The sequence below is a fragment of the Protopterus annectens genome, chromosome 4.part0 (genome assembly GCF_019279795.1).
Source record: "Protopterus annectens isolate FY-2018-M chromosome 4.part0, PAN1.0, whole genome shotgun sequence".
Classification (NCBI taxonomy): Eukaryota; Metazoa; Chordata; order Ceratodontiformes; family Protopteridae; genus Protopterus; species Protopterus annectens.
The window spans coordinates 152569124-152587120 of record NC_056733.1 but is presented as its reverse complement, the minus strand read 5'-3'; the positions used below and the strand labels follow the sequence as shown (position 1 = coordinate 152587120).

The 17997-nt window shown below is 38.0% G+C and overlaps 1 protein-coding gene across 1 annotated transcript in view; it reads left to right on the top strand.

Moving 5' to 3' along the window:
- The window catches only part of DNAH9 (dynein axonemal heavy chain 9), a 3419770-nt gene that overhangs the window by 2930429 nt on the left and 471344 nt on the right, over positions 1-17997 (top strand). Inside the window, exon 51 of the mRNA XM_044069722.1 lies at positions 10803-10922. Coding sequence (XP_043925657.1) covers positions 10803-10922 — 120 coding nt within the window. The remainder of the gene's footprint in view (positions 1-10802; positions 10923-17997) is intronic.

Sequence of the window (17997 nt, the reverse complement as noted above, 5' to 3'; positions counted from 1 at the left end):
TGCTTCTTTACATTAAACCATGTCTCAGTAGCTATGCAGTCATGGATGTTTTCCAAATACAGGAATATCTCAAGATTAGACAACTTACTGTTTAAACTTCTGGCATTGAGAAGAGACACCAGAATGCGATTTGATTTGGGGATTGAAATGCTAGTTATGTTGGAATGTCCATTGGCTGGTCTCTGAAAGGCCCTAGGGTCAACAAGGGCTTTAGCTAGGTTGCAGAAGCCTTGGATTGAGAGGTTTAGAACATCCTTAGCCAAGCAAGCTGGGATGTCATCCATCTTGTCCCATGCTGGCAATTACTGGCTTCCATAGGAGTGACATCAGCTATTTAACCAATTATTTTTTAATACCTACATTGAATTATCTCTTAAGACATAGGTGAATATAAATTTAAATAAAAGAAAACAAACCAGGTTAACATGTTAAGGTTTATACAATTATCATCAGTCCAACATTACATACATGAGTCAATTCATGCCTTCCCTTAAACATTGCTCTTTTTCCAAAATATTATTCTGCATGTATTGTTCACACAATTTCCATTTCCTCTATGCAATTTTCTCCTACCATTTTCTAAAGATCCCACTTCCAGATCTTTTATATCTGTTATAGTATCTTATACTACAAATACAGTTGATTTACACTTTAATTTCCATTTTCTAGTAATTGCTTTTTGGCAGCCACCAGAATTAAACTTAACAAGGCCTTACTATGTCTAGGCAATTCAGATCCTGTATCCCAGTTCTAAAAATAATTTCCTTAGTTACACTCATTTGCTCACCCAATATTTCTGACAGAATGCTCTGTAGAGAATTTTTGTAATCTGCCAACTCATTACACTCCCAAAACATAATGTTCCCAAATACCTATTTCTTCCCTATCACACTTTCAGCATTTGCCATCTACCTGAAGAAAAAGTATTTGGAGTCTGCTTTGGGTTTAAAAATACCTATGCAAATACTTCCAAGCAAAAATCCTGAATCTTCTGACTTTGTTGCATATTTGGGAGCCATACACATGCCCTCTCATTGCTTCCTTATGAATTTTTTGTCCAATCTATTCTAACTTCCTATGATTGATTTCTATAGTTATTCTGCAATATTTTATATGACCTACCAGTTATCCCCTTATTAACAGCAGTGTCTGTTCTAGATTCAACTAAAAACTCTACTAGAGCATGTCTTTCACTTAGGATTGCCATATCCCTTTCTCTTTGCCTGTACTCTGATAACAATACCAGATAGAGAAGGCAGTCTGTAGCCTGCAGTCAAAATTCTTATTGGCATCTTTCCACTCACTTATTTGTTCTCAGTACCTTGGACCCTTTGCCAGTTTTCTCCAATAAATTCCAGCACCCTCTTGCCTATTCTGTGTACCCCTAATTGCAGTCATGCATATCAGTAGAATCTTCTGTCTCCAGTCTTACATTAGCTTAGTTCTAAGAATACTTTCTGCTAGTTTATATATTTAAATTATACATATAATATTTGATGTTATTCTCCTTAAGGGTCTGCATCCAAAATCTCAATCTGTCCTTCTGTCTTGAATTTACACCCTGCCTTCATCATCAACTCTTTCCACTTTGAATTATAGCTTTCTGCTTGTGTTATTTATATGAGTCTCAACTGTGTAGCTCCAAAATAAAATGATTACACAGTGAGGAGTTTAATAACTCTAGAATATCCCTTCAAATCAAGTAATCCTAAATCATTTTGTTCTAATGGAAGGATCAACGTATCATACTTGATCCTTGCCCTCATCTCCTTCCAGTTAAATCCTTGAACTCGTTATTAATTACTGTCCATAACTTATCCTCTGATAGATAAAAATATGCTTGACCTGTATATAAAACAAAAGGGACTTTTACACTGCTTGTATCTTGATATCCATATCCTTAAACAAGAGCTTCCAGTTTCAATTTTTTTATTATCATTTGGTTAGTCTCTTTCCACATATCCTTAGCTGCCATAACAGAATGCCTTTAACCCATACTCCTAAATACTTTATTGTATCATGTCCCCATAAATATGGGTATTGCTGAACTAATACATGTGTGGCATAGTTTACAGCTATAGCCTTTGTTTTGTTTTCATTCATTTTATATCCTAAAAAGATTTGAAACTGTCCCCGAATCTTTCACAACACTGAGATGTCCTTTTTGTTTTTTTCTGTGCATATAAAGCCAACTTTCCTTGATTGCCGTACCAGTTATATCATTGGATTTCTGAGTCCCTTATTTTCTTTGCCAGTTACTCTAAATGTAATGCAAATAAAGGGAAAAGAGGACACCCCTACCTGGTTCCTCTCCTCAGATATAACTCATCAGGGAAGAACCCTCCAACTTTAATTTTTGCCACCAATCCCTGATAATATCCTCCTCAGTAACCTTATCATTGTATGATGCATATGCTTATATTGCCCTACTCATAAAATGCCAGCTTACTCTGCCAAATGCTTTCAACACATGAAAACTTACCAACAACAGTAGTATTCCTTTATATTCTGCTTCCCTCTGAATCATCGTTGTTCTATTAATTTTGTCAAATGTTTACCTTCCCTCCGCAAAACCACATTGATCCATATGTATAAATCTTGACAACACAGTTGCCATTCTTTTAGCATTTATAGACATAAGCACTTTATAATTATGGTTTAAAATTTAAATGGGCTGAAATGAAGCTGGGTCTGATGGGTCTTTACCATCTTTCAGTATTACAACCAGCAGAGCTTTCTTCTATGATGTTGGTGTGCCCACTCCTTTTAACATACTATTAAACAAAACCTTCCAGACTTTTATCAGTTTCTTCCCTCCTAACTTCCAGACCTGCAAAGGAATGTCATCTATTCCTGGAGGCTCGCTCACAGACTTGATTACACATCGCCACTTTTACCTCAGTCCCTCCTATCTCAACCATCAATTGTCAAGCTTCATCCACCTCCAACCCTGGTATAGCTAAATCTTCCATACATATTTCCATTCATGTTTCTTCTTGACCCCTGTATTCCTCTGCCTCATACAAACTTTCACAGAATTTACAAAACATCTCTAATCCTGCCCAGGATTTCTGTCCATTGTTCTTGACATAGCCTCCCCAACCCCCTCTACTTTCTGTTGCCTAAGTCATTGTGCAAAACATTTTTGTGCTTTGGAGTTATCAAAAGCAGTTGCTTGAAAGCAATCTTTCCAAACTCAAGCATATTATCCAGATACTTCCCTATCTTCTTCCCAGTAGTCTGCATTTGCACCTCTTCTTTTTCTGTGAGACCCCCCCATTCTGCAACAATTCAACATCTGTCAACCACTCCAGATAATTCCTACTTTTTAACCATACCTCCCTTTTTTCAGTTTTATCTTATTTTTAAATTCCATTTTCATTTTATCCCACTCACTACTACAACTTCTGAAGAAATTACTATCTTCCCTAATAACTCTTGAATAGTTTCTACTACCTGTTAGTTAATTTCTTCTCTTTTAAACAAGTAGGTGGAGAAGCATCAGTCTTTCATTTGTGCTTCATTACCATGCATTTTTTATCTTAGTTGTTACTGGTGTATGATCTGAGATAGTTATCAAGCTATCAATTAAATGCACATGGTCCTTTGAAATATAATTTGCCAAATTATTGATAGAAATGATCTTTTCATTGTATCTGCTCATCATTCACGCTGAAGGAAATATTCCACTCAGGACTAGTGTCTTATCTGTGTTTGTAACATGAATGGACATATCTCCCTGCGTGTCCCTCAGAGTTTAGCTCTCAAGTTGTTCACCATCTGCAGTTTCCACTTTCATGTCAAAGTCGTACATGCCAGCAGTTAGTATACTTCGAGCTTTGTAATATCCGAGATCCTGGTGCCTCTAAGGCAACTCACTGTAATCCTGTCCTTCTTCAACCTTGTGAATGATGAGTCTGTGTGCCTGACAATAGAGTCGCCTATCTTAGATAAGCAATTCACATTGAAACAATAGGGAATATATGTATGACTCCAAAATGTGCAATAAAGTCTAGAAGATTTAAAATCTTAGCTTGGAAGTTTTTGTACGGATATTTTATTCCCCAAGTAGACTTCAAAGAATTTTTCGTCAGGTAGATAGCAAGTGCTGGAGGTGTAATGGGGAAGAAAGAGATAATTGGGAACATATTTATTGGGAGGGCAATGAGTTGGTAGACTTTAAAGATGCCCTGCAGACTACTCAGAAATACTGGGTGAGCAAATTAGTATAACTAAGGAAATTCTTTTTTGGTCTATGATACTGAGTCAGAATTCCCTAGACATAGTAAGGTCTTGCTGAGTCTAATTATGGTGGCTGCCAAAAAAGCAATTACAAGAAAATGGAAATCAAAGCCTAAACTAACTGTAGTTACAAGAATGGAATATAGTAAAAGAGATAAAACAACTGGAAGTGGATCTTTAGAAAAGGGCAGAAACAAATTGCATAGGAACATCCTAATTGTGGGAACAATACATGCAAAATAATGCTTTGAAGGAGGAATGAGGTTAAAAAAAGGCAGGGATTGAATGCAATGTTTGACTGGCAGTGACTGGATAGATAATGTGATGTATAATGTTTGCAACTAAAAATATGTCAATATGATTTGTTTTCATTTATATAAATGTACGATTGCCTCTGTCATAAAAAAGAGAGTCACCTGTCTCTTAAAGATTTCTATTGCTGCTGTAGTTCAAAGTGACCGATGTAGTGTTTGTGTGCCTTTAAGGGAGGTATGCATGAGGTTGGTGATGGTTTTTGCTGAGACCTATTGATTCCCAAAGTCTCCCACAAATAACAGTCTTTGCACAAAACGTTCATGTGATTAATTCCAGATTAATCAAGTATTTACACATCTCACAAATAGAATTACTAGTGTTGAGAATGAGTTACGTATCTGTGAGCAGAAGGCAGTTTGTACACTGTATGATGAGCCCTAGTGCTACAATGCTGGCAACAGATGTGAAACTAGCTGGATGATCTTACATCTTGTCCAGTGCTTAGATATTTGGACAAGTAAATTAAATGCTGCAGAATTTGCATGTAGTTATGGTAGAATACACAAAGTATACACATGGCTTGCCAGACAATGATAGTCTTGTTGCAGGTTTAAAAGTAAACTTGAAAACATGGGCATGGCACTGTGCAGTAATTGGGTATGAAGATATAATAAAGAGGGTACCTCAGGCATTAGTAGTTAAAGGGAGGTAACTTCCCAGTTTGATCTTCCAGTGCTCACTAGTTTAAGCAAATAGATAAGACTGGGAGGCGTTTCAATTATTGTAAGTACAGCGAGCTCAAAAAACACCAAGTTTAAAAGAGCAACACGGATTGGATTGCTAGGCATTCTCCATTTTAGTTGTATAGAGTACAATTTAAGGGCAAATGTATTTAAATAGCTTAATAGGAGTGCGATCAGAAAATGATTATTTGTGTGCTTGCTGACAACAGGCAATGAAAAAAGAGAGGGAGGGAATTTCTTTGTCTAATTAATGTAAGGGGAGGACAACAAGAAATACAGTGGGTTTAAGAATGCAAAAAGAAGAGGCTATCAAGGTGTGAACACTTTTCAGATATTAGTTTTGTTGCTGACTGGCCTGAAACTGCCTTAAACCACTCACAGCTCCTGAACTAGCCTTGCACTTACTCTCCTCACAGCAAAGAATCCAGAGCTGAACTCTAGCAGTCAGACCATGTGAATGGCGAAAATGCAGTGCAGCTGTTTACTGCAATTACTGCCTGTAAACGTAAAGACCTTAGGTAAAACAGACACAGCCTGTTAAAATGAACCTAAAAACAGATAACAAAAACATGAAAAGTCTTCAGACACGTAGCTGTGTTGTTGAGTTGCATGGAACTGTGTCAAACCAGCAGTAGCTTTAGCTCTGTTAATCTCCTATCTGGTAGCTTTCCTCAAGCCTCCTTCCAGTGCACGGGTGTCTCCAAAATTACACACATCATCGAGGGCATGGTCTGAGCAGGACCTGGTATAGCAGGAGCATTATCTCTCTGCTTTTTGTGTCTGTCCCATTGAGGATATATGTTAGCATTCTGTTGGCTACTAGCAGTAATCCCTCACTCTGCTCCAGGTCACTCAGTGGTGATGTGATCAGCCCTCTTGTATCCTTCTCTTGCTGTGTTGTTATAAGTTCCACTCCCTCTTACTTGTATTTTACTCCAGGGTTATTGCTGCATGGGTATAGTACTTTGCATTTGTCTGCATTACATCTTTGCTACTATCTTTCAGCCTATGAGGTCAGCCTTTCCAAGTCCTACTTAGACTCTTATTCCATCCTCCACAGCTGCCTTGACCATCAAGCCATCCCCCATCAGACTGAAGTCTGTTTGTTTCCTAGGGACGAGGAATCTTCCCTTAGAATACCCTTGGGTGAGAGCCTTCTGGAAGGGGTCATCATCCAGACAGACACTGGGGGGGTTTAGTGCTGCTTTGCTCTAATTCCCTTCCAGCATGGCACTCTCCTTTTACTTGTCTTTTAAAAAATAAATCATAGTATTCATTCAGTACCTCCAATTTTTCTTCCAAGTCATCCATGATCTTGCTTCCATGTTTATCCACTATGGTCAAGTCTGTCCCTACATTTCTTCTTTCTGCTTTATACTCAAAGCCTTTCTTCCTTTGCTTCACTCCTTTCCCCTTCTGGTGACTGCCTTTCAACTTGGGTGTTGCTGCCCTCTCCTCCTTTATCAGTTTTGAGCTTGTTTTCCTTTACTGTGCTTCTTCCATTTCCCCACTGCCTTGCATCGACCTCTTATACCCTGCATTTTGGAGTTATCCTTAACATCACTTTCCTGGTCTTCTCCAGTTTTTGCCTTTGCATCAGACCTTTTCCCTTATCCCTGAGTAACTACATCTCTGAGCCATTGAGTAGCTTCTTTTTTCCCTCAGTTATGTCCCCAGCTCCCTAACTTATATTTAACCATCACTTCTCTTTCCTCCTAACCCATTACTCTAAAATCCAACATCATCACCTCTGTCTTTCTGTGCTTATCCTTCCACCCCCTCTTTAAACCATACAGTAGGAGCACCTCTGGCTTGTGGTTTCTTCACTTGGACATTCCTGGTACCCTTCACCCTTCTTAACATGACATGCAGAGTGCTATCCTTTCTTAGTGCAGTGCTGCACCGATTGCCTTAATCAATAACAAACCAAGACATAGTTCCCACTCCGTGTCTACCACTGAGCTTAGACTCTTACACTTTGCTCCTAGAAGGTTCAGGTGTGTTGTACTGCAAGTTCTCTTTGTCTGCACAACACACATGGTTACGCAGTCATTGCATCATACAGAACAGCTGAGCTGGGTTATCAGTTATTACATAGATTTTCTCTAAACAGGAATTCCATCTTCTCCTAGGAAACCTGTGTTCCCCAGTTTTGTAGTGCAGAAGGATGAAGCCTTGAGTGTAGCCTGGTGGCATGTGTTTGACTAGTTAGCCCACATAACAGAGGAGCCAGCTGGGGAGATAGGAGCGACTACCCAAGGTCACATGTCATTCATTTTTAGAGGAAATGAAGTGGCTTGACTTTGCCATATCCCTACCGCCTGCTGGATGCCAGCTGGTAATGTACAACATGTTGGGCTAGGAATGTGTAGACAGGTCTAACAAGCAATATATAGGAGTGTAGCTAGATTTCTGAGGATGTGTACATGTGTGTGTTTGTGTCTGTGTCTGTGCATAACACTGAGGTATCTTTCTGGGCTCATATTTGCAATACATCCTCAAATTCCACAGGCAGGGTACAGGAGCTTTCACTTTTGACTCCATCTAAGAATTCAAAAGCAAGGCACAAAAGTAGAATAAATATGCTAATAGAGATGGGAAGTGCAAAAAAAATAAAGAAATCTCTGACTGATGCAGCCTATAACATTCAGTTACTAGAATCTGATCCCCTTTCCCATGCTCCTTTCTCTACAGCCACTCAGTCTCTACCCTACCTCTTCAAATTGCAAACAAAATCCTGAACATACTATTTTGATCTGTTCTTCTGAATAAGAATTCATATTTGAAAAGAATTGTGATTAAATATATTTTGCCGAAGGCATTCTCTGGTTCAATTCTTGGCTAGACCACCTTCTGTGCGGACTCTGCATGTCATCCCCACGGTCAAGTGAACAGATAGCTGCATGCGTGTATGGGTGTGCCTTCTTTGAAGGCTGGACACTGGGCTGGCAACTTGACACCATAAAAATTCACTGCCAATGATTAGTGGTCCGGAGTTCCTCTGTGGCGACCCCTAAAAGCCGAAAGACGGTATTGACAGAAAAATGTTAGGGGTTTAACATTTTTTTTTACTTTTCACCGAGTCAAATTCATTCCACTAAATTATGTTCTGGACTTGCATTTTTTAACAGTGGAAGTCAGTAAGCTGAGAATTAGAGATTATTCCTAAGGTAGTCTAAAGTAGGATATACGTTCAGGCTTAGGAACTGGCTTGACTTAAGGACCAGAGATTTCTGTGTCCTTCTGGAAGATAAGGTTCACAGCATGTCCTTTCTCATGAATAGCAGAGATGACCACTATGAGCAAAGCCTAGAACTCAGCTTTAACTGAAGGAAAACTTGAGAAATAGTTATGCAAAACAGTTTGAGTCTTCATTGATGCAGAAGTTGGAAGTCGCATAATGCCAGCTATTTCTGATGTTCCATCATGTGATCAGTGAGGAATTCAGAGGACTGCAGTCATATAAACTGCTCACCGGGTGGTTTCCATGTGAGCAGAAACATTGAAACCTTCATAAAACTTATGTTCTCAGATCATGATCCACAAAGTCACTACTTGTTATAAGACATGTTCAGTTTTAATCCTTGAATTATAATAGAAGGCTGCCCCACTCATAGTTCCTCCCTTTGCAGTGCATAATGGGAAAAATATTCAGAACTGGTGGTTCTGAAGAGGGGGAGGACAACTGGCTCTGGACATGTTTTTGTGCCAAATACCAAATCAGCCCATTTCAGCAAGTCCAAAACTATTCATGCATTATAACAGACATTTCATTGAACAGGGATATCATTATCAGGATTCTGGTTAATGGAGGCCTAGATACAACTGTTTTATAGGTAATACAGAATCCAGAGGTACCTTTTAAAGGAGGGCATGGCTCCTTGTCCTGTGAAGGTTTTAATACCTGTTGCTTGGTCCCAGCTCTCAGTGATATAGAAAATCCAGTTGCTCCTTGCCTATTGTGCCTTTATTAGTCATCCAGAAGTCAAAAATGTCTGTGTTCATCGTATGAAATGGGTGAAGATCCCTCAGGAGTTGAGAGGAATAAGTAATCACCTTTTGATCCATTGAAAAGCTCAAGGACTATCATTACATATACAAACCTGTTAACTGTTTTAAAGAGAGTCAAACAAACAATTCTGCAGTAGTCTGCCTTAATTTTCAGAAAGTACAATCCTACATTACAAACTGAAATGCAGTAGTCGTGTATCATAACAAGAATTTCTGCATAAACACATTCTACAAGAATGAAAAAAGTAGAAATATCAAAGCCACAAGAATGCAAACAAAAAAATATCAAAAATAATGCAGGGGATGTTGGTTCAGAATATATCATTCAATCACACCTTCCAGTGAGTGCTAAGAGATGAATTAAATTTGGGTGAATCAACTTTTGGTGGCAGTGGAGTTTTTTTTTTTTACCACTGTTGTGCAATCCCAGAGTAGGTATGTTTACGTTTGGGAGACTATGAGTGGTGCCTCCCACATGCAGGATGCTTCCTGCAAAAAAAGAAAAAAAATATTTGCAAAGTTCACCAACAGTTGTTCCAATTTTTAACTGATCGGCACATGGTAAAAGAGTTTTTGATTGATCGACACAATTTCCTGTACCTTTCAGATGTCCTGTGTTGTGGCTTTGCCTCCCCAAACTCTGATCCCTAAATTTAATTACTTCATGATCTCTCTACCTCAGAGTAATGGGAAACATCAAAACGTTGAAGGAGTTATGAAACCAGGAATTCACCACTAACAGCTGTCAGCCATGGGCTCCACAAGCACATTATCTGATAAAATGGCAGCCACTTAGTTACAGTATAAGTATCATAGGAAAATGAGTTAAAAGAGATGAAACTATTCAGCTTACAAACTCAAGAGTCCGTGAATTTTCAGAATTATATATAATATATCCCATGAACCCATGGCTGTGATATGTGCCTACTCTACTCAAAAGTCATTTAGTCATTTTTTTTAGCTACCCCCCAAACTTCTAGTTATTATGTTCCTGCTCCACACTAGGGTTATTTATTCAGTCCATTAATTTGGACATTTGAGTGGGCTAACTCACTGTTTATGCCAGTGTTTTGAAGGCATTTTGATTTTATGAAACAAGAAACATGGTATACTCCTAGCTGTGTATAAAAGTTGGATCTCTGTCTCTTTATATCTGTAATGTGTATTGCTTACTTTTGTAGTGGTCTATAGCCAGGCCATTTGCCTGAAATATAATATGAAGTTATAACTGCTGACAGTCAGAGACTAGACAGGCTTGGAAGGGAATGGAATCACACTAATTATATATAAATAAAAAACAACAACTTATATACAAGCTTGTATCCCATACATAAAATGTTCACTTGGATTAATGTTACTGTAGCGTAAATAATTATGGAAGGGCCCTTTTCTTAAGGATACATCATTTGTTTGTTTTGGCTGGGAATAATGTTATTTTCTGTTGTTTCTTTATAAGATGACAGTGCTACATCTGTTTTTAATCTAGGTTAGTATGCTAAGAGTTATTCCCTGACAGAAGTTTTAAACGTGTTTATTTTCTTATAAATATAGGTCCTAAATGAAAACTTAGCAAAGTTAACAGCTAAGTTTGAGAAAGCAACTGCTGATAAACTGAAATGCCAACAAGAAGCAGAGGCAACGACCACTACAATTTCCCTTGCAAACCGACTGGTGAGTATCTGTGTTAAGCCTTTGCTACTGAGGAAAATGAACATATTTTAAAGGCCTTTTATTCTGCAAAGCATTTTACAATAATGCTAAAAAAAACATTGATTTTGTATTAATTCTTTAAACTGATCACACTTTTTTACTTTTCTCCACCTTCTGATGTTATCTTTTAGTTAAGGTAGTAATAATCGTATTGGAAAGTTGTGTATATTTTAACTCCTGTCTTTGAAGTGTGTCCTTGTTATTACTTGTTGAAAAATTAAGACCAACCATGCAAAATTATTTCTTGTATTTATTCAGTTTATGTCTTACAAAAAATACAGAAATTTAAGAAGTCAAAATTTGGTTTGCTGGCTGTACCCATGTCATTTATAAGAGATTATATGCTAACATCAATATTTTATAGTCCACACATTTCTTCAGAAAGTATACTGTGAATGTTTTTTTATCTTGTCCAAATATTAGAGAAAAATGATATGACAATATAGTAAAACATCACTGAATAAATATTAATAGACACATTTTACTTGCAATCAAATTAATGAACTATGCCAGGAATATGTGCTTAGGCAGTTACCAGTATATTTGCCAAATATTGTCATAATAAGGTCTAAGTTGTCTGCATGTAATTCAACCAGTTTTATTTTTCTGTAAGACTATAATGTCAAGATGAGGGTTAGTAAATTAACTCCTGTCAGATGATGAAAGGATGAGCAATAGCATGTACCACCTGAACTGCTGAAATAATAGTAACTAATAGGCCAATAACCTACTGTAGTACTGAACGATGGCATAACTGTTACAGTTACAGATATAAGGTGCAGGGTTTGATTCTCACATGGATTAACTGGCTAGGCTTAAAATGGTCCCTAAGGGCAGTTAGCCTCATACTAATCTATGAACATGTGAAATGGTGATCCAGAAATGAGCAGCCAAGTCAGTGGAACAGAGAACAGCTACACTTATACAGAAAGGCTTAAAAGTATCCTAGTAGTGGCACAAGGCATTTGGTTAATGCCTGTAGATGCTGAGATGACATACAAAGGGACAACTGTCATGTGAAGGTATATAGTGGCATTTATAACCTTTGACCTGGAGTACTGCCCATGGTAAAATACCATTTTGTCAAGAAAGGACATAAGCAAACAAAACAAAGATAAGATGTTCTCAGGATAACAGATATAACAGCTGCTCTTTATTTTTTAAATAAATCTTTTTCACAGTATTTTTAGCATTACTGAAGCAAAATATACTTTCTTTAGGAGTATGTTACCCTGGTCCTTACATAAGTTTGCCCTTTACATTTCAGATTTTTAGCCAAGAAAAAACACTCACAGCATGGCATGTAATTATTGCTCTTTCCCAGCCAATGGGATAACAAACCTATAGATTGTGTGTCAGAAGCATGGGCAAAGGGGACTATCTTCTTTTACAACTGCTTTCTTTCCCTCCTTGCTAAATGCTAAACCTATTGTACCTTTGGGAATTTTCACAGCTCTTTTACTGTTTAGCTTCAGAGTGAAGAAATCTGATGACAGTGGCATACATATACTGATTTAAAACCAGCTCCATGGAGGAAATGAATGGTGACCTTACTATAAAGCAGGTGACTCGAGATTGACTAGCTGGTTGGGTGCTGGAGTGGGAAGGGTGGTGCCTCTGCCAGCTAATCTATTCTGAGAGGGAAGGAAATGTTTCTGACTGTAATGCAGACACTTCTCTGGCGATGGGAATATGCCATAACCACAAAAGGAGATTGTAAGTGAAAACTACAGTATCTGGTGGGGACCTAGTGCTAAACTGACGTTAAGTGCAGTGATGCATGTGAGGTTAAGATATCTGCCCAGTATGGGCACAGCAAAAATATTTTCTTGTATCCTGTACTACTGCAGGCTGCTCCACTCTACTACCGCTTGCAAAAATGCCATTGATGTGATCCAGTCCTAAGAAGATAGTTCTAGGGGCCCTAAAGGAAAAGTTGATAGTCTACCAGGGTAAATGAAGAAAAAAGAAACTCACTGATAAGGAGTTAAGTGACTGCTGTATTTATAAACAACAGCTAGAGAAAAATGCATATTGCACTGTGTTTTAAACATGCCCAAGAACCAAAACCGGAGAATTTCACTCAGAATTTAACACACACTTTCCATGGATTCATTAGTGTTAAAAGTAATCCTGAGTTCTGCTGTTCTGTAGTTTGACATTATGGAATAAGGGTAGGCAAGCTAAAAAAAAAAAAAAAAAAGTTATATCAGTATGGTCATTCCAATCAGGGCATATGAGGTTAAAATAAAATAAAATCAGTAATGACTACTTGGAGTGCCACAGAAACATCAGTTATACATACATGTATATATGTGTATGTATTGGTATATATATATATATATATATATATATATATATATTCCCCACTTCTGGCCATGGTGGCTTATGAAAATGGATTTAATTTCTTCACTATTAGCTTACAGAGTATACATTGCCTGCAGGGAGGGACAGGGCTGAACACGTGAGTGGAAGCAAGCATGCATGTATACTTCTTATGGTTGGCAGAACTAGTGCAGGTCAAGCTAAGCCACACTGGAGCTACAAAGGGAAGGGAGTGGAGTCCATCAGGTGCAGCAGACTGGCCTGCTGTCTTCTGCATGACTCTTTCCACTCAGAAAGGTCCAAGGTAGGTTGATTAGGTCCACAAGTCAGAGAACCAGAGCTGTACCTGACTCACCTAGCACCTGATGCCATTCTCCATTCTGGCCCCCCTCTACTCTCTGAGTTGAAAAGCACAAAATAAGGTCTGAATCTAGATCTGGCTTGTACTCATGAATTCAGCAAGCCAGATGACTTACTGTCAAAATAGACTTGAGCAGCAAAAAAAAAAAAAAAAAAGTTCTTCAGTTTAAAGTATAGCATGTCACTGGGTACCAGTGCCTAGTTTAAAAAAACACAGACAGGGCACTGCAGTGCTTCACCCCTCACCACTAATGCACCATCAGCATTCATTTCTGAATGCGGGTATTGCATTACCTCCTAATCGCCAAAACCTCTCATCTTGCACCTAGGGAAGCCACTCCCCTTTATCCAGCTGCACCTAGAGAAGCTGTCCCCTTTGTTCTGCTGCACCTAGGGAAGCCATCCCCCATTGTTCTGCTGCACCCGTGGAAGCCATCCCCCGTTGTTATGCTGCACCTAGGGAAGCCATCACCCTTTGTCCCGCTGCACCTAGGGAAGTCATCCCCTTTGTCCCTCTGCTCCTAGGGAAGTCATCTCTGCTTTGTCAGGCTGCACCAAGGGAAGTCATCCTCTTTTGTCCCATTGTAGATGTGTTTCTGCAGGGAACAAAAGAGCCTGGGAAAGAAAATGCCCACTTATTGCCCCTGAGAGAGGAATGAATGGATTGACTGGGTGAAGGAAGTGGAGCCACTGACCAAGACCCAGTGGTTAACAAAATATATATGTGTGTGTAGATATATATATATATATATATATATATATATATATATTCTACTTTTGCGACAACACATCTTGGAGTTATGGGGAAACCTTATCCATTACTCTTGCTAACAACCACATTTAATGAAACACAGGAATTGATTCAACTAGTGTAGTGATTTTAGTTTCATTAGAACTGGATTTTGTAGCAGGAAACCCATGTTAATAGCTATTCTGGGAGGGATTTTTTTTTTATTTGTCTCTCTCTAGTAATGATTTTCTCATCAGTTAGCAAGCTGTGCCTTAGTTTCTACATTTTCCATGTTGCATTGTTGCTTTGTAATTCACAGTCAAACTAGTGGTGCTCTATTGCATGTGAATAAAAGGTGTAGGGACTTGCAACCCTAAGGAAAATAAGCTGCATGTGATTGCTTATCTGTCTGCATTTTGCTGAAAAGTGATTGATGAACACAAACCATTTCTGACAAATTGCACAGAAGAATAATTTCTGGACAATGATGGTGACTTGTTAGTGAGTCACCTGTGAGTCATCTTCACTGACGATGGTGACTTGTCATTGGGTCATCTGTGAGTCATCTTCACTGATGGTGACTTGTTAGTGGGTCATCTTCACTGACGATAGTGACTTATTGGTGGGTCATCAGTGAGTCATCTTCACCGACGATGGTGACTTGTGGGTTGAACAGAGATGGAGAATGAATTTGGCATGTGCTTCTGCTGCTTTATATGCATATGCAAGGGATTTCCATAATATTATCCTTACATAATAAGTTAAGGAGAATGATATTCTAAAAATGTTACATTTGATCATACCTATTCATAGTACATTATCACCTTTTTATCACTTAGTAGTATTCATGACATTTACAGAAAATCATTTTAATTAATGCACACAGTTATATTCAGGCATTTATTATATACAAGCGAGATACACAAAGAGCAAATGAAAATTCACATTTTGTTGGGACACAGATGGCTAGTTAGAGATCCTAACAATATTGTAAATTTAACTGAATTGATAGAGAACATATTTAATTGTCTGAGGTCAGCAGTTAAACACACATAGCTTTCTTTTTCCCCTTAGTGTACAGATCCAGCAGACCCTTAACTGCTCAGTGTTGCTCTAACTGACCCTACCTGTAGTATCCCATTACTACCACTGGGACTGAGACCACCACAGCTGTCATGGGGCTGAGAAAGGGAAAGGCAGAGTGGAGCAACCTGGTAGTGTAGCCTATTAAGCTGGGGGATTTTTGTTTGCCATAACTGGGTTTGGGTGGTTTTTTTTTGACTGCTGGTCTTGGGTGATCCCATGTGATCTGAACTTCATCATTGTAAATAATGCCTTGTTGTTCATGTTTTCAATGCGTTTCAGCTACCTCTATAGTTAACTGCGTATACAATCCCCAGTGCAATAGTATTGCCACAGAATTTTGCCTTTCAGTGTACACACTTGCATGAGTGTATCACACCCAGCAGCAAGATGTACAACTGTTTGCAGTTCTGTTTTACAAAACCTGCATTTGTCAGTTCATCCCACTTTTTCCGGACTTTGCAAACACCTTCCACACTCTTGACTTCCATTATTATCTTTTCATCTTTTTGTTTAAACTTGCCACTATATTTGTTGTCTTTTCAATTTTCTTTTCTTTTGGTCCTTTTCCTTACATTCATTCTTTCCTTTTTGATTTTCAGATGCTGTCTTATTTTTGTCTACTTCTGGTTTGATTTATATTCCCACTCTGTTCTGAAATGATTCTGCTAAACTATTCTAAGATGTTGTCTTAGATTTCTTCTCTTTGTGCCTTAGAACTTTCATTATAGTGGTATCTGATGCGGTCATCAAAAATGTATGCCGTCCCGTGATTGCAGCCCTATACTTGTAGTCAGTTTTGAGGAGGTACATACCTGCTTTAGAGAGATGGAGTGACAGATCTATAACCTTGGTATGCAGTGATTTTCATATATCATTTGATAAGCATGAAGGATCTTTCTTGTTTCTTACCCAGCTGATTCAATACCTTTTGTTGCCAGTAAATCACACCAAAGCTGTAAGTTAGGACAGGAAGAGCAACTTGAGTTATAGCCTGCACTTTGTTCATAGATGTCAAGGCTATTTTCAATATTAGATTTAGTTTTCTGAATTATTTCTTACTTGCGCTTTTCATTTGATCATATTTTATTGCTGACCTTTTATCTCGTCCAAATATTTATACACCCCCCCCTCATGATCCTGTATAATATTACGATCCAGTCCTGTGATATTTTCTTAGTGCTGCAGATTTTCTTTAGTAAATATTGCTTTTGCAAATTTATCAAAACCAAACGTCATTTTAATATAATCGGAGAATTTTTTAATCATTTATAGTTGTGCTTTCAAATCTTTAGCTGATATACTATACTAGTACCTTGAGTATAGTTGTTTAATGGGAGTTAAACTGTAACCATAGCCTGATCTATTAAGTAAACAGTTTAATATGTTTAAGGCAAGACAAAACAGCATTGGAGAATATTTGTGCCACCTTTCAGGCTGAACTTTAGCTTCAGAGTGAAGAAACCTGATGACAATGGCATACATACACATACTGATTTAAAACCAGCTCCATGGAGGAAATGAATGGTGACCTTACTATAAAGCAGGTGACTCGAGATTGACTAGCTGGTTGGGTGCTGGAGTGGGAAGGGTGGTGCCTCTGACAGCTAACCTATTCTGAGAGGGAAGGAAATGTTTCTGACTGTAATGCAGACACTTCTCTGGTGATGGGAATATGCCATAACCACAAAAGGAGATTGTAAGTGAAAACTACAGTATCTGGTGGGGACCTAGTGCTAAACTGACATTAAGTGCAGTGATGCATGTGAGGTTAAGATATCTGCCCAGTGTGGGCACAGCAAAAATATTTTCTTGTATCCTGTACTACTGCAGGCTGCTCCACTCTGCTACTTCTTGCAAAAATGCCATTGATGTGATCCAGTCCTAAGAAGATAGTCCTAGGGACCCTAAAGGAAAAGTTGATAGTCTACTAGGGTAAATGAAGAAAAAAATAAACTCACTGATAAGGAGTTAAGTGACTGCTGTATTTATAAACAACAGCTAGAGAAAAATGCGTATTGCAATGTGTTTTAAACATGCCCAAGAACCAAAACTGGAGAATTTCAATCAGAATTTTACACACACTTTCCATGGATTCATTAGTGTTAAAAGTAATCCTGAGTTCTGCTGTTCTGTAGTTTGACATTATGGAATAAGGGTAGCCAAGCTAAAAAAAAAAAGTTATATTAGTATGGTCATTCCAATCAGGGCATACGAGGTTAAAATAAAATAAAATCAGTAATGACTACTTGGAGTGCCACAGAGACATCAGTTATACATACATGTATATATGTGTATGTAATATATATATATATATATATATATATATATATATTTTTTTTTTTATCCTGAGAGCCGATAGAGGCTCTGGGCTTAATGAGAGAGCATCTATTAAGCCTTATGTGAAGAAAAGAAGGGTACCAAAACAGAAACGTGAACCACAATTATACGTTTTTTTTGTTTCATATTAGTTTTTATAGTTATATTTATATGTGTTATATTTTTTATATATATACTTGTTTGATATGAATTCTTTGT